At 41.9% G+C, this 24354-nt stretch overlaps 2 protein-coding genes across 4 annotated transcripts; one reads left to right on the top strand and one right to left on the bottom strand.

Annotated features, from left to right (window-relative positions):
- On the top strand, nt 1–1965 carry cox14 (cytochrome c oxidase assembly factor COX14). The gene is made up of 2 exons (XM_086118820.1): nt 1–129; nt 1547–1965. The coding sequence occupies exon 2, from the start codon at nt 1556–1558 to the stop codon at nt 1730–1732; it is 177 nt and encodes a 58-aa protein (XP_085974946.1). The 5' UTR covers nt 1–129; nt 1547–1555; the 3' UTR covers nt 1733–1965.
- On the bottom strand, nt 1919–22400 carry cers5 (ceramide synthase 5). 3 transcript variants are annotated; one of them, XM_086118813.1, is made up of 10 exons: nt 21968–22400; nt 8639–8744; nt 8425–8555; nt 8183–8240; nt 7863–7913; nt 7484–7576; nt 6314–6442; nt 6122–6228; nt 4249–4405; nt 1919–3113 (listed from the first exon to the last, which is right to left on the bottom strand). In XM_086118813.1, exons 1-10 carry the CDS (start codon nt 22387–22389, stop codon nt 2943–2945), a joined length of 1425 nt encoding a protein of 474 aa, XP_085974939.1. In that variant the 5' UTR covers nt 22390–22400; the 3' UTR covers nt 1919–2942. The 3 variants fall into 3 exon arrangements, with proteins under 3 accessions (XP_085974939.1, XP_085974941.1, XP_085974942.1); XM_086118815.1 differs by having other exon boundaries at nt 6371–6442; XM_086118816.1 differs by having other exon boundaries at nt 21982–22283.
- Between the last annotated feature and the right edge of the window lie 1954 nt (nt 22401–24354).

Below are 24354 nucleotides of genomic sequence, written 5' to 3'. Positions count from 1 at the left end.
AAAGAAGCGTCGAAGAAGAGCGCTACCCTCTCGCTTTCCGTACCACTTACGAAATGGCGTGGTAGCATTTCTGCTAACAGCACTGACATTGAGCGCATAAATACTTACCTTGATTTGAAGAAAAGTCAGGTAAGGAAATCAGGAGCATTGTAAAATCTCTGACGACGCGATGACTTGTTTGCATGACGTGGGCATTGACACGTCACGCTTTTGCAGACACTTTGGTTGGTTCGCACTGATGTCAGGAAGGCAAATAGTATGCCGTTTAGATAGCTATTATTCAATTACTACTTACAATGTTACAATAGTGTACTATTAGCAAATTAGTGATTCGCTGCTGAAGCAAGTGTACTCAGTTGTGTTAAGCTTTGTGGAACAATACTCGATCGCAGGTACTTCAGAGTAAAAATATTAATTGTCAGGTGGGTATTTGATTAGAAGGGTGTCAGCTAAGGTGAAGGGAAAAGTTTACAGAACAGTTGTGAGACCAGCCATGATGTACGGTCTAGAGACACTAGCAATTGGCAAAAGACAGGAGGCAGAGTTAGAGGTGGCTGAGTTAAAGATGCTGAGATTCTCCTTTAAGAGTGACGAGGATGGACAGGATCAGAAATGAGGTCATCAGAGGGACAACTCAGACAGGAAAGTTTGGAGAAAAAGTTAGAGAGGCCAGACTGAGATGGTTTGGACATGTACAGAGGAGGGACAGTGGATACATTGGTAGGACAATGTTAGAGATGAAGCTACCAGGTAGGAGACAGAGAGGAAGGCCAAAGAGGAGATTCATGGATGCCGTGAGGGAAGACATGCAGGTAGTTGGAGTCAGAGTAGAGGATGCAGAGAACAGGGAAAGATGGAAATTAATTACTCGCTGTGGCAACCCCTGAAAAGGGACAAGCCGAAAGTAGAAGTCAGGTGGGTATTTGATAGGTTTTAGAATAGAAAAAAAGCTCGTGTCACGTGTACGCACATGAAAGATATGTCATTGTGCTATTTATATGTTTTGCACTGAACACAGAACTGCTTCACAGTTACAAAAAAGTAACTATTAAAGAATTTGAAATGTCATAGCACCAGTCTCAAACTTGAACTTATTACAGCAATTAAAATGTACTAATTTAATTACTACTACGCTAGTAATGTTTGAATAATCTGACATAGTAATTTTGATTCGCCTCTCAGCGTTCACAAAATTGCTTCTTCAAGTTGTTTTGGGAACGTATCCTGTGAATTGTTGAAAACTCGTCCTCAGAATCAATTTGAAGCAAAGATCTTAATTTTGATAAATTTAGTCCTCTGTTTGCTTTCCATTGTCCTCAATAGGCAACTACAACCCCTCCATTACCGTCAATTTGTGGTCATTCACGTCAGGGCTTGGGTTCATATCTCTTGTGAATAGCAGGGATTCACTGTTGTATTCAAATACTCAGATGATTTTGGCTAATTGTTTTAATCATTCTTTTGTCCAATAACCTTTAAGCAAGTTTGAGTTCATTTCAATCAAAGTTTGTGAACTGAAAATCTGTACTTTCTCCTTTGAAACAAGGCCATAACCATGGTTACCGGAAAACGTTTGGCCGACATGGGGTACCGGGCCTTTTCGGCCTCCATGATGCTGCTGACCCTCTACGGTGGCTACCTGTGCAGCATGCGGGCCTACCGCTACATGCAGAGGCAAAAGGAGCTCAAAATGGCCGCCGAAAACCAGGATCCAGAGATGATGAAAGACTAACACACCAACCTGGAACCCTCCAATCACCCAAACCCCATTGGGACATTTGTATGATTTAATGATTTTGAACACAGCAGTTGGTGCAAAATTAAAGCATCTTTCAACAATGAATGACAACTTAAGACAAGAAACTCATCTGATGCAGTGATATGATGCATGTTCAATTTCACTTAAATGGTTTGAAAATGGTTTTGAATATTGTTTATTTACAATAAATTATGTCTTTTCGTTCATCTCACTGTGCCAGACATTGACAGAATTAAATGCACTTCCACTAGATGGCAGAAGGTAAAAATTACCTGTGTAACCACCTGGTGTCATTCATACAACAGAATACTGACATTGCTTTGTGCACAACTAAACAGGCCTGCCCACATTTCACAACTACATTTATGAGAGCAAATTGAGATATCTTCCATACACACACTATAGTGGGGAATGCCACAATATAGATACTGTTTGCACAAAATTGTAATTCATAGGCACAAATTACGAATTTGTCGCCTCAAACATGGTGGATTGTGCACAATCCATGAAATGATCCCCTTATCCTCTCGAGGGCCGCGAGCATGCTGGAGCGTATCCCATCTGTCTTCGGGCACTCATAGACAAACAATTCGCACTGACAATCATCCTGGGTTTAATCAACATGTTTTTGGAATGTGGGAGGAAACCAGAGGACCCGGAGTAAACCCACACAGGCACGGGAGAACATGCAAACCACTGGAAGGCCATTGCCGGTATCAAACCCTGGAACTCTGCGCAGTGAGGCAGATGTGCTAACCAGTTTCCACCTTGCCACCCATAATGTGAATGATACACTAATTTGTGGTCAAGAAGTAGCAAGACAGTTAGGTAATCAAATTACCGGAAAGTGCACCTTCTGTAGAAACGACCAGGTATAGGTTGAGGTTGGCCAGTTCTGATTAAATCTGGTCTTATACTTTTGGTGACACTTTTGTTTGACTGTGCCTTAGTTCAATAGCTGCTTTCAAGTCAGTAGCAAATCCATTCATATTCTCATAGGAGGTTTAAAAGAAAACAACAGTAAAAAGTTGCACACAGTACATTTAAGTCAGTGGGGTGGGGTGCTTTGTCCCATCACTTAATGGGTTAAAAATGAACATCTAAGAATGTGATCCAGTTAATGCAGTTCATAAGACCGTAAAAAACAAAAAACCCAAAAGGTCATAAAACAACTCCAACAAGGTCACGTGGGTGTGATGTACGGTCTGCTTCTGGTGGCAGTGCAGTGTCCATTGGTGCCATTTTCTACTTTTTGCGCATGCTTCATCATCTTGGTCTGGGTTTGGTCCAATGCCGCCGATGACGACTCGTCCTCAGAGCTGCTCTCCACGTCACTGCGCACGTCATTGCACACCTTCAGAGAGGAAAATCAAAGCTGCAATTGACCAAGAATGAGTCATGGCACAACTTTTTTCATGCCGGCTCCTCAAAATGATCACCTAACTTTAATGTCATCCTCTGCCGTCATAGGATAGCAAAAATTAAAAATCTTGGCAATTTAGTCTTGATCATCTGGAGGACGCCTTCTAACTTTCCAGGGAGTGCTATGGAAGAATTTTGTGGACCCCTAAAACGCATCCTGTTACATCAGGATTAGTGTTTGTTTGTTTTTTGTTTTTTTTTATTATTAGTCAAACCTCGGTTTTCGAACGTCTCTGTTCTCGAACAAATCGGTTTTCGACCAAAAATTTCAAGTTTTTTTTATGCCTCGGATGACGACCGAATGTCAGTTCTCGAACAAACTGAGTGCACTTGAATGCGCCACTTGACTCCTCTCGCCTTCCTTACACGAGGAAGTGACGCTTCCTCCGGTAGACGAGGAAGTGACACTTCCTTGTAGCGTTCCATTGTGACCAGACGTGTTCATTAAAGATTTTTTTTTTTTTAAAGAGCGTGGTTTCGGTTTTCGAACAGCCTTCTGGAACGGATTATGGTCGAAAACCGAGGTATGACTGTATTTTTACACATTTTTTTGTATCCCATCTGTCTGTTACATCTGCATCTGATTAAAACTCATTTGGATGAATTGGTGTTTGCCGGCTTGAGTTTTGGTGGGTTCATTCATGTAATAAAAAGTTCAAAAACATTGATAGCACACCCAACGTTTTAACGACAGTCAGACTTACAGCGCGAGAAAGTAGCGTAAAGTCATCAAAGGTGTGGCGAGCGAACACAAAGAAGCGAAGAAGAAAAAGAAGACCAGTCAAAGCACAAAAACAGAAAGAAAGATGGAGTCTGTCAGTCCACAGGGAGAAGTACCAAACAGCTTCTGTAGACGACACAAGACGGCAGAGGAATAAATACACGTACACAAAAATACAGTGGACAGGTGGGGTGGTAGATGTACAGGCATTGAACAAACACAACATAAAAAAAGCATTGAAGAACTCAAGAATTTAAGTAGAGTGACCTGAGAAATCTACTTAAGTACAGTACCAAAGTATTTGGTTACTTTCCACTGGTGCTGAGCACCCCTAATTTTCACGCACCTTGCCCCTCAAGACGGCTTTGACGGCGATGCGGGCAATGAGGTAAGACCAGATGATATGCAGAACTTGCAGTACCAGCAACAGCACATTGAAGAGCCACCACGACGGGAACGGACCCACGATGAGCCAACTCTCAAACATGGTGGAGTTTAGGACCCTGGGACACACGACACAATGAAGTTGACCAAAACAATGTAAGAGACATCATATGGGATGAATTGGCCATTTAGCCACGCCCAGTAGGAAAGTAGTAATTGGTGTCAAGGAAGTACAACAAACGAACACAAACTGGATTTAACAACAGCACCCATTCGCCGGTCTAATTTAACATCACTGGGACCAAACACATAACTTCTGTTTCGCAACATCCAGGCTTTGATATTTAAACATTCACCCCTCCTCTTTGTGATAACTAGGGCCGAAATTTAATTGGCCGGTCAATATAATCGTCCAACTTTTTTTTTTCTTTACAAAATAGCATATAAATGATTTCTATTTTTATATCGACTGATTTTTCTCTGTTGTGCAGTTAAACAATTACTAAAGGACAAAGTATTGAAGAACATTCAAATGGTTCATTTAATAATTGTTGTATGTTGACTCAATTGTTGACTGAAAAGGGATTTTTTTTCTTTATGATGGCCCGGTGGACCAGTGGTTAGCGCGTAGAGCTCACAGTGCATAGGTACCGGGTTCGATTCCAGCTCTGGCTTCCCTGTGTGGAGTTTGCATGTTCTCCCCGTGCCTGCGTGGACTTTCTCCGAGTACTCCGGTTTCCTCCCACATTCCAAAAACATGCATGGCAGGCTGATTGAACACTCTAAATTGTCCCTCGGTGTGAGTATGAGCGCAGATGTTGTTCGTCTCTATGTACTCTGCAATTGGCTGGCAACCAGTTCAGGGTGTCCCCCGCCTACTGCCCGAAGACAGCTGGGATAGCTCCAGCACCACCCACGACACGTGTGAGGATAAAGCGGATAGGAAAATGGATGGATGGAATAAAATGCAGGACCAAACAGCACCTCAATAATATTAAAATGCTGAGTGAGCTGATTTTTGTGAAAAAGTCAGTAACACTAATGAATAATTGTGGGCGCCTCCAGCATTTAACGTGCACATTCCTGTATTGTAAGGTCCATCCATCCATTCATGATCCTCGTGAGGGTCACGGGTATGCTGGAGCCTGTACGGCAGTCTACATCAATTCCAGTTTAGATGCATCCATTTCAGCTCAAATTGATTGACAGGAGACTGTTATCAGAGCCCGCCCCCTGCCCCTATGAGAGGTATACATTTCTCCTATGAGCAGGAACACTGACACCGAATATCCACGATCACATTACAGCGAACAGCGGCATACGTTTCCTATTGATGACTGTCAGCCTCCATGTTGGTGCTAAAGCACTAAGCTAGCACCTGTCCACATCAGGGTTGCGGGATAGACTGTGGCTGACTTTTTGGCAAGAGGGGTGGGTGGCTGTACCCTGGATTGGTCGCCATTCCATCTCACAAACAGAAAACAAAACCAACACTTGAACTTACATTCATGCCTATGAACAATCCAACTTCTTTAATGAAGCTACCATGGGATATCTCAAATGAGTTTTGGTGTGAGACTTGGGGTACACCTTGGATTTGTTGCCAAGAGCTCATAAGAAAAACAACCATTTATGCTATCATTCAAACTTTGACCTAGCATGCCTATTTTTGGGATATGGAAAATAACATGCACAGGGAGAACATGCAAACTCCATGCAGGAAGGTTGGATTGAGGCAAACATTGTAACCACTACTGTATTTCGACATGCTGCCAGTCTGCGGTTATTGTTTCAGATAAAACACAAAAGTCAAAGCAAACCACTTTCAAACTCACCAAATAGGAAATACGACGAGCCGCGTGATGAAGAAGGTCAAACTAAATATGATGAAGAGGAGGTCGCACAGACGCTGATACTTGGCGTAGTTGGCAAGTTTGGCTGCCTGATGACAAAGAACGTCAACAATAAAGCTCCGGTGTGTCATTCCTTCCATGAATGCAAACGAGCTGCCTTTATGGCTCAACGACCTCGAGCAGGAAGTCAGAAGCATCATGCACACACATCACCAGGGTGCCCACCCGCACCATGTTGTTGGCATACGAAAAGCTGATCAGGACCACCGTCGCCAGGTGATGAACAAACATCGCCAGGAAGTCCTGCATAAAAGTCAAAAAGGATATTAAATATTTTGTCGAGTGAATTCAAGGATCTTTTTTTTGGAATACTTTTTACATCGTCGAAGGTAATTGCTGAAAACACGCTGAGACTGAACTACTGTACGTAGTATTGAATTGTGGAGATAAAGCATCTAAACTATTATTCACCATTTCAGTTTTCCCCATTTCTTTGGGCATGGTGAAAACAGCAGCAAGTGAGACGGTTGGATGTCCGGCATGAGCAGTCCCTCCCCCTCTACTGTATGAAAAAACTTGACCACACTTGTCCAATCAGCGGTTATCCGGTGCAATGCACAAGCTGGCTCTGACTTAACCCCAAAAATGCATCTTCTATTTTGATAACCCACCGCCGTAGGCGCTTTAGAGTGCCTCGTCGTTCACTGTGAGTGTGTGATCCTTTTTCACCCCACAGTTCCTTCTTCTTGTGGCATGTCACAATGACTTCACATGACAAGTGGAAGAGTGAGGCAAATTAAAAAAAAATAATTCAAATAATGTTGACTTCCTGTTTCTGGTTGCCAATGGCTTGAAATGATTATTTACTTTTTCTGTGACTGCCGTTAAGCATTGGTGTCCATCTGTTTGTGACATTTTTTTGTTGTTTTTTTTTTTTAATTGCATGATCCTGCCCACATTGGCTTGAAGGTATTCTCATTCAGAGAGGGCATTGACCAGCATTTTGCGAACAAATGGCTGGCCTTTACCTAATCTCTTCTTGTACATTTGAGCCCATGTGTTTGTTTCACTGTGCAAAGCCACTCTTGAGAATCTGCTGCTGCCTTGTGGAATTTGCATCATTGAGTCATTTAGGCCTGCCAGTCACATGAGTGGGTGCCCTCGAGCTTCACGCACGCACACACACATGGAATGACTGGCACAACCTGCCCCCCTGCCCTCCTACTTGTCAGAAAAACTAAACATGTGACCCTCGAGAATGAACTCAACATTGAAATTGTTGGTGTGGTTCAAGCTGTTTCCAAACATGCATGCATGCACGCACGCAAACACATAGCATCTCACCTTTCTTCTTATATCTGTGAACTGGGAGAACATGAGTGACCAGTAGAAAGCCAGCTCTATCATGTAGTAGCGGTAAAGAGCAGGCGTCAACACCTTTGGTGACAAAAACGTAAAGCGACATTTTATGATTTCACCTATTCACAGTTATACAGAGAGATTGCGCATTAATGTCTTGGTAAATCTGTTGCTTTCCGACTATTTCTGAAAGTCTGTCGAAGAGTACGCCTTGTTTTTTTTTTGCAAAACATTTATGCAGCAGAGGGTTTCCCACACTGAGTTTCAATGCCCATCGCGTGATCAGCTACAACCAGAGCCGCTTTTAAGCAAGGGCCCACAGTTTAAGGGTCCATTATGTGGGCGAACGTCTTTTAAGGCATACCTGATAAGGGTAACCGTACCAGCAGTGCCGTGTATCCCACATCCAAGGGGACTAAATGACAAAAAAGAGAGCATCTAAAAATTCAGCAAGCAAGGTCACATGTTAAATCATACAATACAGACTAAAAATATACGTATTTAAAACAAAACTATGAACCTTTGCTACTATATAAATCGAATGCATCAACCCTCACAGGGACAGCGGTTACTGCAGTGGACAGCCTATCAGGTGATCATGTTACAGGTTATCATTATTTGTGCATGAAAGGGTTCATATTTTTATTCCAGGTTTCTGAAGCTGGATCCATGTGATGTGCTCACCTGACATAGAAACTGGAAGCCATAGGTAAATATGCATGAATAAAATGTAAACCTCCACCTGAAATGGACAATGCAGAAAATGATTAGAATCATGTATAAACAAAGGCGGCTCACAAAAGTCAGATTTGAATTTCCAATTCATCCAAGCCTCGAGATAAACGGGGCCCCCAAGATTCCTGCCTTCTCAAACAAGATGGAGGCAAAAACACCATCCACAGTTTGGGCATGCGAGGTAGACCTACATGCTCTCGCAGAACTTGACGTGTGTGTTGGGTTTGTCTTGGTTTCTGCGTTGTCTGAACCAGCGCTGCACCTTGCGCACTTCCCAGTCCAGCTGCTTGGACAAGCCGTCCAGATGGTACGAGTCTGGATTCTGCCAGGGAAAGAAAAAAAAAACAGGGACTTAAAGTACATGTAATGTGACGGAAGCAATTCCAAAAATGATCGGAAAAAGACCTTAGTAATGGACAAAAAGACTTTCTCCAACACTGCATTGGGCCGAGCTCTTCGTTCAACATCGGAATGAATATGGAGACTCCTCGCACATGTACTGGCGACAAATCTGTGGCAAAAGTAAGACGTAAAAATGTGAAAAACGTGCATGTTCACATTTTGTGCGGATTAGTTAATTTTCTAAATCTTTTTCCAAGCACTTAGCGTTGACTTAGCATTACATCAGACCTGGGAAGGGCGCACATCCAAGCCACCCATACTCTCTGACCAGCCCTCACAGTGACCATGAAGTTAAAGTAAAACGTAAAATATGTGGTGATTTTATTTTGAAAGTTGTGCTTTTATTTCATCTGCTCATGTGTGAACACTAGGACATGTCTACAGTGTTGCCAACATGACAAACCTTTCTGACCCCATTAGCAACATTTTTGTAAAAAAAAAAAAAAAAAAAAAAAAAAAAAAGCCTATTAAAAATTACAACAGAGTTCCTAATGATAGTGTAGCAACATTCTTATTTCCAGCAAAAAAAAAAAAAAAAAAGACATGATGCTTTTTACAAATACATTGACATTAATATAGACAAAGTTGAATGTTGACCAACATTCCAGTTTCTCATGCGGCCCCTTCCCAAAATGAATTGTCCACTCCTGGGCTACAGTCTAGCTAAAGAAAATGTACTGTTATCATTACAAGACATATTTTGAATATCACTGAATAGAGCAAAAAGACCCCGTCAATTATTAGCGACACGATAGAGGAAGGTGAAGAAAAGGCATTCCTGTGGTTTCAACCTGGTGATATCCAAAGAACCTGCCATTCTTCAGTGGAGAGAAGTCCGTGCATAAATAAGCAGTTGGCTCAGAAACCACAGTGTCCTCTGATTAAGACCTCAAATTCCATGCAAAGCACTGTTAGATAAACATAGGCCAGCCATGCGAGTCAGACTTGCACCTGTTTGTAGGCTTTTGTCGAATTCGGGAGTGGGCACTACCTCAGCCTGTGTCTGGCAACTCACTATTTTATCTACATGTGGGAAAAAAATTGTTGTCATGGCCATCGATTTACAAAACAACAGCGAAAAAGACAACATTTTAAAATAGTCACATTAGCCGCATTTTGAGCAGTTACAGTTCAGATCGATACAGTTCAGTCGAACGATCAAGGTAGTTTTTTTTCACCAAGGGATCTCCAGACTCGAATCAGTGTGACATTTGACAAGGATGGCTTTCAATCCTTTCGGAGTCCACTGTTTTTAACCATGTGTCAACAAAACATTCAACGTTTTGTTGACATTTCATTTCAGTGCGGTTCCAACAAAATACCGAAGTGACACTTGTCTCTCAGAGCATAACACTATGACCGCCATCCAAACCAAGGTGTAAAGAAAAGGTGCATGGTCAGAATATCAAATATCATTGTGTGCAGGGAGTCTTCGGTTCATGACAGAATTCTGGTCCCACAGCGGCAACATAAGCAGAGTTCGGATGCAAATCGGAATGACCCCATAGTCTATCACTAACCTGCACTAACAAAGTAGTAAGGTCATAAAACAAAATACCTTTTGTATCTATTGTACACCTTTAGTAAATGCATGCAACTAAGACAGAGTTTACCCTGAAGCAAAATTCCTCTGTTAAAATTAAACATCTGTACAGATTCTCCACCATGCTGAAGAAACACTTCGAATGCCTTTTAACGAATCGGGGCATGTGCTCACTAGCTCACCTCTTGCAGAGGACAAATATGTGCTATTCTCAGACAACCGTTTTTCTTCTGGGTTTGATGTAGCTGCGTTCTTTGGGTATTGAGCAACAACAGAGGTTGGGGAGAGAGGTAAAGGGTGGGTGGGGGTGGGGGGTTGGGGGGGCTAAAGGCAGGCTGGAAGAACAACCATGCCCTTTATCTAAGGTAACCTCATTCACACTTCTCGTCTTTCCTACTATTTATTGTCTCCCGCAGCCAGATTAACAAGCTCTCGGTTTTCCATTATTGCTTAGAACAGAGCCATGAAAAGCACACCACGATGCATGGAACTTTAACTGTTACAGAGTACCTGGAGCGTATACAGTATCTCCCAAACACCGAACAACTGACACTGTAGTTAATGTAAAGTAATTTAACTGTAAATTTACTGTGCCCTCGAAATAACTGAACACACAGCCATGAATGTCTAAACCAAAAATATTGACACTTGACACTCAATTTTAAGAAGTTGCCAGCAGTTTGGACATTCACATCAAGACTCTAAGTCAGGGGTGTCAAACTCATTTTTGTCAAGGGCCAGATTTTAGTTAGTTTCCCTTGGATGGGCCGTTATGACTGAAACCATATAAAGAAGTCATGAATAATGGTTTATTCGCCTGCTGTTGAAGTTACTGTAATGAGGGGTTTGGTAACAAGAAAATGCTTACAGTGTCACTCTTATGACGAATTAGAATTTGAAATTTTGGTTGGGATTTTAGCAGGCATCATGAAAGTTGACATCGTTGATTTGCTTCCGTGGGCCAGACAAAATAATGAGGCGGGCCAGATCTGGCCCTCGGGCCTTGAGTTTGATACTGGTGCTCAAAGTCATCCACAAAATTTATTAGCAATGTATGATTGCTAATAAATTTGATGATGTGATTTAAACAAACAAAAAAGTGCATCAGCCGTACATAAAGTACCTCAAATTAAATGTCTCCAACATGGATAAATCACAGCATTTGCAACACACAAGTGGGTACAATGTCTTTAGCAGCGTTGAGCTGTGGTTGCCTTCCATCAGGCTTCTGAAAATGATTTCACTAACATTGTCCGTTTCTTTGCAGGAATAAACTTTCGACAGTAGTTACTTTGAAAAAGAATTGCTCAGAACTTTCTCAAAAGGTGCTGAATATTGGGACCAAATGGCCAAATTGGCATCGCTGAATGCGCTTTTTCAAACTAGCTCCTCTCTGGTCACAGCTAACGAAATTATATTTTTCAGAGTTTAAATATTCAATGCAAATGAGTCGTCATGATTTTCAAGTCATTAACCAATAAAAGCATAATCTGCCACCCAAAGAAACTATAGTTCTCTTGAGTCCCAAATGACCGCCAGAGGTGCTTAACCCTTTGAGGGACAGTGGTTACTACAGTGGACATCTTATCAGGTTACAGGATATCATTATTGGTGCTTGAAAGGGTGAAAAGTCACAGAAAATCCTTTGCGTCGCGCAGGTCAGGCAGGAATCGCATTCCTTTTGTTCGTCACCTCGCCAATGACGAGGTGAATTGGGGAGTGGCGTGCAAAATATTTCCCATGCTCGGACAATTTGACAAAATCACACCGCTACACAGCACAGAAGTCCAGATGCAAAAAAAGAAATTACATAAAATCCATCTGTATGTAAACTGCATAAATAAATTCCACAATCCCCTACGCAGACGGTGAGTTTACAGAATAATTAATCCTGTGTTCTTCCATCACGGTTTGGTTTGGGGCCACCACAAAAAAGGACAAAATCCGACTTCAACGGACAGTTAAGACGGCGGAAAAAATCGTTGGCACCGCCCTACCCACTCTTGAGGACTTGCACACTGCAAGAATCAAGACAAGGGCACGGAAAATCCTCCTGGATCCCCCGCACCCTGCCCACCACCTTTTCCAGCTACTCCCCTCAGGCAGACGCTACAGATCCATGCACACCAAATCCAGTAGACACTTAAACAGCTTCTTCCCTCTAGCCATTAACTCCTTAAACAGTCACTGACGTAGTCACTCTTCTTGTACTACAAATACTGCTACTGGTTACTCTAAAATGGTTCAATGATATGTTGTTTACGATGATACTAATGCAGCGTGTTATACCGGAGACAAATTCCTTGTGTGTTCTACATACTTGGCCAATAAAGATGATTCTGATTCTGATTCTGATTACAACATCGCTTCAGGCTAATGATATTGTTTACATTTGCCTGCAGCGGCATGCTGGCGGGCGCCAGCGAGTTCGCACTTCTGTTACGGTCCTAGAATGGGTGACAACGTGAACAACGTGACTTTGCTGCACCATAAATAAGACTACATCGCTCCCAAGTCACGTAAAAAAAAAATAGAAACTCGAATTACACCCGTCCAGTGTTGCAATTCTTTTTTTTTAATTAAATCGAAGGATTACAGGACAGTGAAGTACTACAAAGGTTCAAATCAAATGTTAAAGGCTTGTTAATGTCCCTCCCTGGCTGTGAAATGAAGAGAATTACATGACATTTCTCTCTATGAGACAAAGGATTCAGGAGTCAGTCGGGGTCACAGATGAGGGGTGCAAGTCTGCAAAACCACAGGACAGTTGTGTTTTTAAACCCTTTTTAGTTTCATGTGTCGTATGTGTGTTTGTGTGTATGTTTGTGTGTGGCGTGCTGCAGTTGAATGTAGTAATGCATTAATCATGACAAACTTCCTTTTTATGATATGTACAGTGTTGTAATAAAATTGCATGATGCAAAGATAGGAGCAACCCCCGGTATACAGACATGACATTGTACATTGGGGTGGCACGATATTGGAAAAATATGCGATATGTGATTATGGGTGTTGAATATAACGATATCATTATTGTGATTATTTAACATGTACTTAAAAACTACATTTTTATTATCTGATGGAATGGATTTTTTTTTCAAAATCTTTGGAGTGATGTCTCAGCCAGTCGCTCTCAACACTTTTGACTTCCATCGACACAAAAGTGTTGTGAGCGACTGGGTGAGACATCAGTCCAAAGATTTTTATGCTGAGGGAATATGGAAGCTTGTGCACAGATGGGAAAAGTGTGACGTGCTGGGAGACAACACTGGAGAGGACAAAAAAGCAAACTTCTATCTGTATTAGGAGTCCTTATACCCAAAAACTCACCTTATTTATTGAATGACCCTTGTAAATAAAGTTGCCTTGCCTTGTATTGATTTGTGGGAAAAAAAATATTAACAGAAGGTCATGTCTTTTGAGCAAGATACTGATTCTGCATCAGTAGGTAAATTAGGAAACAGTGTAAAGCGCTTTGAGTACCAAAGGTAGAAAAGCGCTATATAAGTAAGAGCCGATTTACCATTTACCATCATCTATGTCCATATTATCATCAAAATGTTGAGAGTCTGGAGTAATCACTGCATGAAGCAGCAAGGCTGCAAACCAACAGTGAATGCAAAGCAAAAGCCATTTATCAACAACAACCAGTGACACCGCCAGCTTCTCTGGGCCCGAGCTCATCTAAGATGGACTGATGCAAAGTGGAAAAGTGTTCTGTGGTCCGAGTCCACATTTCAAATTGTTTTTGGAAATTGTGGACGTCGTGTACTTCGTGCCAAAGAGGAAAAGAGCCCTCAAGATTGTTATGGGCGCAAAGTTCAAAAGCCAGCATCTGTGCGGATATGGGGCTGTGTTACTGCCTGTGGCGTGGGCAATTTACACACTGTGAAGGAATCGTGATAAGATAAGAAAACCTTTGTCTCACAATAGAGAAATTCCCTTTGATTTTTTTTTTGATTGATTAAAAAGAAAAGATAAAAGCTCATTCATATGCATGGGAAAATAAACCGTTTTTGACCTGGACTAACGCATTCACACTTTAAACTGACTTTCTACTCCCAAATAATAATAATACAAAAGCCTTTTATCTTTCAATGAACCTTTTCAGCCCAAATGGCTAACATTGTACTTTCAACAATCAGGGAACGTTTTATTCTAGACCCAAATGTTCCATCGATGACTCTTTATGTCTTTGGTCACATACAAAGAATCCTCTCTCTCAGTGACAATCATCGCCATGGTTACGTTTTCCACTTTGTCAGCCTCATTTTCCTGCAAATGCACAAAGCAACAATGCGATTTAATCCTTGGAAAGCTAGAAGAAAGCACATTTGAGTATGAGTGAAAATATTACAAACAAACAACAACAAAACACATGCACACATTGTATTTTAATGTGTTAAGCACATTATGAGACACTGTTCACAGCTAAAAAGAGTGTTTTGATTGTGCTTACTGCAAATGGATCAACTTAGACCGGAGGGGAAAAAAGGGAGCCAAGGTAGCTTTCTAACTTAGCTTCGTTTAGTATACAAACCACACAGGACACGGCGGCCAGTTTCAGTGTTCATATACTGTACATGCACACCCTCATAAAAGCTTCACACAAGGCACAGGCTTCTACCGCTGATAGTTAAAAGTTTTATGGCGACTTTCTGGTTTTAGAAAAAAAAACTTTAAGCGGCAGTTCCTCCCGTCCAGGTAATTAGTGTAGCTGTCTGCTTTCACACTAACCGGACGACCTTGTCTCCGTACGTGGAAGTCAGAGGGCTGAAAATGACACCCAGTCAAGGACAGTCACATGGTTACAAACAAAAATGATTGAACTAACTGTAAGGTTACTAAACTGCAAGGTTCATTAATTTTTCTTACCAATATTTTTCGACGTCCGTTGCTGCTCGAATCCAAATTTGTGTTGGCGACGGTTGCCCGACTCGGGGAATTCTCGGCTAAAGTTTTAAGTACTGCACATGTGCAAAATCACACTCAATCTAAAACAATTCTTTGGTCCAAATGAAACGATTTCATTCGGTGACTTGCGTTACATCCAAGTAAAGCATTAACCATAAATGTAAATTAGAAAGTTCACCTGAAAGGAATAAACTGTAAACAATTTCAATAAAAATGAACGAATGACAGCTGTTGTATACTTTTTTCGGTGTGTATATTTTATATATATATATATATATATATATGGAAACATCAAAAAGAAGAAACACGAGAAACTCGAGAAATACCAAGGGCTCAGAGAGGAGCTGGAGAGAGCCTGGAAGGTAAAGGTGACAGTCGTGCCTGTGGTGGTCGGAGCACTCGGGGCAGTGACCCCCAAACTAGATGAGTGGTTGCAACAGATCCCGGGAACAACATCGGACATCTCAGTCCAGAAATGTGCAGTGCTGGGAACAGCAAGGATACTGCGCAGAACCCTCAAGCTTCCTGGCCTCTGGTAGAGGACCCGAGCTGAATGAGGGACGGACACCACCCGAGGGGTGAGACGAGGATTTTTTTTAAAAATATATATCCATCCATCCATCCATTTTCCGAACCGCTTAATCCTCACTAAGGTCGCGGGGGTTGCTGAAGCATATCCCAGCCGTCTTCGGGCAGTAGGCGGGGGACACCCTGAACCGCTTCCCAGCCAATCGCAGGGCACACAGAGACGAACAATCATGTGCGCTCACACCCACAGCTAGGGACAATTTTAGTGTGTCCAATCAGCCTGCCATGCATGTTTTTGGAACGTGGGAGGAACGTGGGTATATACGCATCTATATACAGACCCTGAACAAAAACACATATCATCATCAAGATGCTGATTAGACGCTATAAATATTGCACAGGGGTGCAGAAATGTCAGCGCTGTTGGGACAGTCAGCACTGGTGCAGCTGAATGGATGGCTCCTGGAGCTAAGGATGAGAGAGGAGCGTCAACGTGGAGGCTGGATGCCTATTTGGAACTGAGAGTCGGCGCTAAAAATTGAAGTGAGTTTACATGGGACAGGAGAAGTGAACAAATCTCTTTTTTCATCAATGCACAATATGGCTTCTTGTTTACTTTCAAACTTATCTTGTACCTGACGTGTGGGACGTCATGCACGTTTTGAGTATGACATCTGTTGAGCATGCCCTCTGTGATTCACTGGTCAAAGGAGACTTTGATTTTTCTCTTTCATCTATAACTGCTTCACACAACAAGGCGTATGCTGGGATATGGTTGTCTTATCGTGTTATATTACCGTATTTTATTTTGTTAACTGTTCTGTAAAGTGCCTTGTTACAGCTGCAGCTGTTGTGAGAGTGCAATATAAATAAAGACGTATTGTATTGTACAATAAATGTGAGTTCACAGAGTAACGCTTCCATAATCCATAGTAGACGTAACAACATGTTAACGTACCTAACATCCAACACACACCGTAAACTATGTGTGCTAACTCCAGCCAGCTTAATGTGGACCGCATAAACCGCAGCAAATCTGGACAGGCTTGACACCACGTACGGTCAAGTCACTCCCGGAAGTGATGGCAATGCGACCGAAAATGCGGCCTTCGGAGGACCCAGTCAGTGAATTTGGACACGGCCTAAGTCAGAAATGAAATCAGGCATCAGCTTCAACGTGCTTCCTCTTTAGAGGCTCGTTATCACTGCAGTGCTAGTGTGAAAGGGAGGTTTGCATCGAGGTAAGTGTTTTTAGTGAAATGCGCCCTAATTTTCGGACTCTGTTACTAACACGAGGCGGGCCATGTCACATGATTACCTACAATGCTTCTGTTAACATCACGGATGACCCGGTTCACGACTACTGCGGAAGTGTGTCACAGATGGACATGAAACCTACAGGAAAAGCAGTAGACGAGGCCGTTTCGGGAGGAAAACAAAGCGCCAAATAAAATTTTAAAATCCATAAATAAACAAATTGTCAACTATTAAATTAATTGTTGACGTTTTAGAGCAACCATTTCTCTCTTTCTCTCTCTCTAAGCAGTTTAAATTGAAGTAAAAAAATTGTGATTATCTCAAAATGAAGCCCAGTTGCGTGGCATTGGTTAGCACGTCCCCCTCACAATGCAGAGGTCATGGGTTTGCTTCTGGGCCCCAGCTTTCCTGTGTTTACTTTACATATTCTCCCCGTGCCTGTGCAGCTTTTCTCTGGGTAGACTGGTTTCCTCCCACATTCCAAAAACATGCATGGCAGATTGTTTGAACACTCTATATTGTTCCGAAGTGTGATTCTGAATATTTGTGTGTGCCCTCCAATTAGCTGGCAAGCAGTTCAGGGTGTACCCCGCCTACAGCCTGAAAATAGAAACCGGGATAGGCTCCAGCACGCCTGTGGCCCTCATGAGGATAAAGCAGTTCAGATAATGGAAGGATGGATATACATGCATACAGTATGTATTAGTGCTGCAGTTATTGAATAGCTCACAGAAATTTTGAATCAAATAATCAGGTATGTGGGGGTGGGGGGATTACAATTCTGTTGTTTTTTTGCTTGGTTAAAGATACAGAAGACAAAAAACACATTTCCACTTGATTATAAATGCACAACTAATCCACATTTTATACTAAAATTTAAGCACTGCATAGGAGTTCTCCTCTCCAGAAACATGAGAGAAAATCTCGTTAAATCATTCCCCAGAAATGTTGGTCTAGCAGAAGAAGTTTGAAAAAGCAAATGCCAAAAGAAATTACCACTCAAAAGTGGACATTATTCTTTTTTGAGGGTATTTCTTAGCACGGCACTCCGTAACTGACTGTTTGCAGAGATCGCTAAATGAGTCCTCGCTTTCCTTTTTAAAGTTAATAATGAGAGGCCAGCGTCCCCCCGCCCCTCCTTTCTCTGCTTAGAAGAGAGGGGAGGGGTTAGAAGTTACACATATAGGAGTGAGGGAGGCAGGACTGGTGGAGGCAGCCAAGAGAGAGCAACTGCCCAAACATGGATGCATTTTTGCATTTATTTCATCATTCATTTTGCATGCGTTTGATTCATGTGCATTGTCCTCAAAAAATACATCATTTACTTCTGTGCAGTGAACTCAAATTGGACAACAAGGACAACACAAAGAAATACAATGCCTGGTGGCATGTTAGTCCACAATTTGTACATTAAGAATACAGAGGCAAGCTATGTGGAGCCCCGGTGTGCTCAAGGACGGATATGCACGTGCATGCATACTATGAACATTTCTGAGACAAGGAGTGATTTAGATAGAGTTGGTGAGATGACATGCCACGCGGGTGACATTAAAAACAAAAGTTGTGACCATGTTGTGCCCAAGTATTTTTAACAAGCCAGAGGCAGGCTGACATACACGAGGGAGGATCTGCGCTTCCTCCGTGTGTCAACCCTTGGCGATTCCCAGCGACAGCTTGGAGGCCGTTCTATCTATGAGAGCTGAGCCGCACCTGTAAATTAAGTTGCTGAGACTCTGGACAAAAAGCAGCATTCTATTCATTGTAAGGTAGAAGGACTTATTCTGTTAATTGCAGGATTGTCCGCATGTGTCGGTGGCAAATGAGCACCGGTAACTCCCTGTTCCACTCGTTCTCAAAAGTGTATTTTGTGCCATCAAAAGACCATCCGGCGCGGCATCTTTCACATCAAAAGTGGAATCTCACTCGACCGATTTATTTCATAATACTGGCTGAAAGCAATTTGACTTTCAGGATTAATACTACCCATTTGGCATAGCTGTGTGTGGATATCATTGTGCAGTTTAAGCCAATTTTTACACACGTGGTGTGTTCAATGAACATTGTGATCAGCAATATTTTTTTAATATCTTTTAAGTAACGGTGGCACAGTGGACTACTGGTTAGCTCATATATCCTTGAACTGATCGATTGGCCAGGATCGGTATTGGCGCCAAATTTCTGAATTTTGGGGGATCCTGGATCAGCCGATCCTTGAAAAGTAAAACAAAAATGAGTAATAATAATCATCTGCTTACACAGGGGTTTGAAAAGGTCAGCCACTGTCCTCTTTGGCTGTAAAATGTCTAATAGGCTTTTCTCTTTTGAGAGAACTACTTATCGTGCAGGTAACAGGTTGTTTGTATTGTTTCAGAGGTATTGTTCAATGTTTTGCTGTAAAACATGATTGTAGCATGGAAGATGTTGGTTATGAAAAAATCTGGATCGGCAAGTCAGGGTTTTTAAAGATCGGAGGGATTAGTGATCGGACAGAAAATTGTGATGGCTGCATCTCTAACAACAACAAAATGAGCATTACTGTATTATTGTGAAAAATAGGTTTACAAAGTTTACATATTTTAACTTCCCCCCCCCCATCTACAAATGGCCCATGTGTCCATTTTGAAAATAAAATGTGTTTTCCCACCCAGAAAATGGATGAATGGGAAATTTGTGTATTCAAGACATTAAATATAGTACAAGATTAAACATCAGTTCAGCCAACTAAAACAAGGACAATTCAACCCCAACCAAGTGACTCCAGTGCAGCATAAACATCAAATGCTGCCTCTGCCGCAAAAGGTTGTTCCGCCTACACGCCGTCCCATAACACAATCTGCCTGAATAGAGCGCTTCCTCTATTTCCCTTCTAATCTGTGCTCTATACTAAATCATATTAAGGCCTTATCTTCACTGTGAAATGAGAAGGTCAGGCCAGGCCAGAAAAAAAACAATATAAATTCAATTCACATCAATTCTGCAAGTCACATGAATGAATCAGGGAAAGTCCAGAAACTTCATTTCCGGTTTAGTTATTTAAAAAAAATGCCCACAGGGCACGTCTAAAAACTGAAAGCCTGTCAAACGTTGTGGTGGCGATGTTGTTGGTTGGATGCCATTTCATCACATATTGGCATCGCCACTTCAAACACACAAAGAAGTGCGTCCAGGAAACAAAAAAAATACTTTTTATCATCATAGTTTGACTAATCTTTCAACACCAGCAGAATATTGCATTCTGTGGCTCAACATGGCAATATAAAGAGTAGACACACTTCTTTTACCGGAAAAATATCCGTTTTTTGGATGGGGGTTTTTTCAATGAATTACATCATCTTTTCTCACAATCGCAACAGACTTTCTACAAACTTCCGTGACACATTTCTGTCCATACCATATGCATTCAGTGGCTTGCAAGAGTATTCTGCCCCTTGGACTTTTTTTTATTTATTTTTTACATTTTACCACATTTCAAACTTCATACATCGATATGAGATTTGATTTGTTTTTAAATGAAGAATCAACACCAAGTGGGAGATAACCATGAAGTGGGACAACATTCATATTTTAAACTTTTTTTAAAATAAGAAGCGGAAAAGTATAAAATTATTCGGCCCCCGTGAGTGCGTTGTTGGAATATAATTGCAAAATAAATATTTTAATTATTCTTTGAAGCACTATTAATTGCAATGCCTTTATTATATTGAAGATAGTCCTTGTCATGAATGCATTTGTCCAGTATAAAGATGCTAAATAATCAATGAAACTTATCATATACATTATGAACAGATGTGTTCAGTACAACATGGCTCTTGGAATACAGGTGCTAAATAAAAATTTTAATTATTCTTTGACGCATTATTAATTGGAATGCCTTTATTATAGTTAAGGTATACAGGCCTAGTCATGAATGCATTTGTGCAGTATAAAGACGCGAAATAATATTGTATACATTATGAACAGATGGGTTCAGCACAACATAGCACTTTAAGTGTCCACCACTTCAAAAGGTTTAATTTCGGACACCACATTATCACATTATAACACTTTGACCCAAACACACTGTTAAGGAATTATTCCGCTAGAAGTAGTAGTAGAATATTGTTGAGGAATTTCACCTTGCTATGAGAACTATTGATACTAGTCTCTGTCCTGAACATCTGCTGAAGTACTTAAAACAAAGAATGTAGTGTGAAGTTTAGATCCTATTTCCCCTTGGTTAATTAACAGCCCCCCAAGGGTTTTCTTGCCTCCACCACCTCATAAAAGTCCCTGAAGGCTGTCAAGTGCCTTCGAAGAGGAACCCTAATCTCAAGATTTGTGGACCAGCAGCAGTGGTCTATACTTTGTCATCATGTCAAGATCGAACTTTGCTTGACCTTCTTTGTTTCTGATTTTTACATAAGGGGAAGGACTGCCCACCCCTAATTAACATAATTAACATACTATGCCTATATATACGTGTGACTGTAGTTGCTCGGCGCTTCCTGATGAAATCTGAGACTCACAGGAGCCCGAATCGATTCGTGTTGCGTTGTGATAAACTGAAGAAAAGACGACGTGGTGTTGGGTCTTCTTCCACATTATAGAGAGATAAAAGAACCTGTGTCCAAGGAGGACCAAGAGCAATTTGACCGCTCCCATTCCTCAACACACACACACCTTCCATTTCTATTGTGATCATCTCACTTTTCTATCTCCCTCTCTTTCACACACTCACCCACCATCACACACACAACCCCCCAAAAAACGGGAAACACCTGTCGATGATGGTTTCGCCTCATATTTGGTGTTACAGTATTCACATTAAAGGGGGCGTGGTCCTAAACCAATGTCATAAAAGAGATGATAAATTTTGGAGTCACTTGTCGTTTTATTGCTAAAATTGAGTCTAACGTCATGAAATAGTTATGATTAATGTCTCAGATTGAGAAATATTTGTTTCGGTCAAAACGTGGGCAAAGAAAGTGCATGTGAAGAATTGCAGCAACAGTAGTTTTGTGGCAGTTAGGGGTTTGACTAACTGAGAACAGCACCGTAAGACCGCTAGCGCCTATCCAACTGACGAGACTGCCATTTGAGGGGTCATTTACCGTCCGGTACGAACCTCTCGAAGAGCATCCTGACGGCGAACATCGCCACAGCCAGTGGGATGGCGGTCACTAAGTCTCCAGCTTTGGGATACACCACCCCGGGAGCCCGGTCGGCGAGGTCCGCCCAGGTTACGTTGTGCGGCAGCCAGAACCTCTCGTTCCAGAACCAGGCTGAAAGGGCAGCCATTGTCCTTCCCTGTCTTTATACACCAAGGTGAAAAGGAGAAATGTAAACTTGTTGAAGGGAGAAAATAATGTTTGAAACGTGTTTTACGTGTCTTGTTCTTCCTCAGCGCCACCTCCGACAATGTCTGAAGATGACAAGTTCCCCTCCCAGACGGAGGCAGGCCTTTTTCCGGATAATTCTTCCAAAATAAAACTAGAATGGCCATTATGTTGATGTGGAATTTAAGATTCTGCATTTCGCCAAATAATTGTTCCCCTGTCACTGTACACACCCCAACATTTGCTCTTAAAACTACTCCAAGGTTCGAGTCACATCGTGATTCTGACGCAAATAGAGATAATCCCGACATCAAATGAGACGCTGCGAGAACGCAGTTGCTTGATTATGACGCTATATGAGAGGCCCCGTATTTGGTGTGCTGGGTGAACTTGACAGGTCGCTACATAAAAGATGAGAAACGGAATTGAGGAAGCAATTTAACTCCCTCAAAACCTACTCCTGGGATTGATTATTGTTACTTATCTCAGAACACAATGTCAAAACTCATTGTTGTACATTAATACGCCCATCAAATGATGTCGATCAAAGGCTTTTACCGCAAACGTGGTTTTAGATGTCGAGAAGGATGCTCTCCTGATTGTGTCACGACATCACAGCCAAGTGGCCACAAAATGTCTTGCAGCTGAAAAAAAAAGAAATCGAAAAAAACGAAATGACACAAGTCAAGGCTTGCTCAAGCATTTTACACATGCAACGTTCCAAAAGCATTCCCTCAATGGTGACCTTAAATTTAAACATGAAAATGGGGGTTCACGAGCCTCACGATGGAGTACTATCCCGACTCAATCTGTAATAGGCTGAAAGATGGTGCAGTTGCAGCGCCGTGTAATTTTAGATGGACATTTAGCGCTCTGCATGCAGAGGTTATAATTAGAAATCTTGCTGGGCAGTTGACTCAAAAGCTATGCAAAGGATTCTTAAGTGAGCGAATACACTTCTAAACTAAAGTGCAAGGTTATGTAACACTCCTTCAGACTTGGGAATTCTCAGGAAGACTACCAGGTCACCACGTTCCCTGTGGGGGGGGGGGGGGGGGGGGGGCCTTAAAAGTCACACATATGCTTCAAATTCAGACTTTTGCACAGTGCTTGTCCTCATAGATGTCACGGGTGTGTAGGCAATACCCGGGACTGGTCACCAATCAATGACAGAGTACCGGTACATAGACGAAAAGTATGTGTGCTCAATTTCCCACCTATGGACAATTTAGTTTCGTTAATGAGGCTAACATGCATGTGTGGACTCTAATCTAATGAATGTTTAGAAAGAGAAGTGGGGTACACCCTGTGCTGGTTGCTTGCCAATCACGGGGCTCATACAGACAAACAGCCATCCATACTCACATTCACACCTATGGGGGGTTATTGTGTTCAATATACCCAATATGCATGTGTGCAATCTATCACAACTGATCTTTGGTGAGAGAAGCCAGGTATATCCCGGACTGGTCGCCAGTCAATTGCAGGAAACTGAGATACAGACATTCACACTTACTTACACGTTCATGGCCAATTTTGTCACGTTGCATGGTGGTGGTGGACCCCAAAAAGCAGGCAGGAGGGAGGAGCAGGGTGTACTTGAAGAAGTGTATTGATAAAAAACAGAGAAAACAAAATCCAAAAACAATCATAGTCCAAAGTAGCAAACAAAAATAGCAACTGAAGCTAAAACAGAACCGTGACCAAAACATGAGTCCTTTTAAAGCACTAATTACCTAATGACCAACAGGTGTGCAGCTGCAGGGGGAGCCCTACAGTGCCACCTGTTGGTCCCAAACCGAATCATGACAAATTTAGACCCTTCACTAGTTGTAGAATGCAAGTGTGAACATGCCAGCTCACTTTAAACAAGAAAACTGGTGTACTGTACACCCTAGACTGGTCACCAGCCATTTGCAAAGCTCAAAGACAAAGTCTTCACATTCACTTTTAAACCAATGAACAACTGAGAATCCTCGAAACAACCAAGCGTAAAATGTCTGAGGTACAAGCAATCTGGATTTGGATGAGAACAGAGTTAGTGGAGTTACACCCTGGACTGGTCATCGACAAATTACAAGAACATGCAGACAAACAACTATTCACACTTACATCAATGGACAAGTTAGAGTCTAAAAAGAATCTAATATGCTCGTCATGGC

Source organism: Hippocampus guttulatus, chromosome 8, assembly GCF_054856545.1.
Source record: "Hippocampus guttulatus isolate MCC_2025c chromosome 8, RoL_Hgut_1.0, whole genome shotgun sequence".
NCBI classification, from domain to species: domain Eukaryota; kingdom Metazoa; phylum Chordata; class Actinopteri; order Syngnathiformes; family Syngnathidae; genus Hippocampus; species Hippocampus guttulatus.
The sequence above is the reverse complement of the archived record's forward strand: the minus strand, read 5'-3'. Positions and strand labels throughout refer to the sequence as shown.

What these genes read in the sequence shown, in the direction of transcription:
- cox14 (XM_086118820.1), top strand. Translation starts at nt 1,556, where the DNA reads ATGGTTACCGGAAAACGTTTGGCCGACATGGGGTACCGGGCCTTTTCG.
- cers5 (XM_086118813.1), bottom strand. Translation starts at nt 22,389, where the DNA reads ATGCAGAATCTTAAATTCCACATCAACATAATGGCCATTCTAGTTTTA. An exon ending in GTCAAGTTCTGCGAGAGCAT is followed by an intron (nt 8,241 to 8,424) that starts GTAGGTCTACCT and finishes TGTCCATTTCAG; the next exon opens with GTGGAGGTTTACATTTTATT. An exon ending in CTTCTGACTTCCTGCTCGAG is followed by an intron (nt 6,229 to 6,313) that starts GTCGTTGAGCCA and finishes CTTTGTCATCAG; the next exon opens with GCAGCCAAACTTGCCAACTA.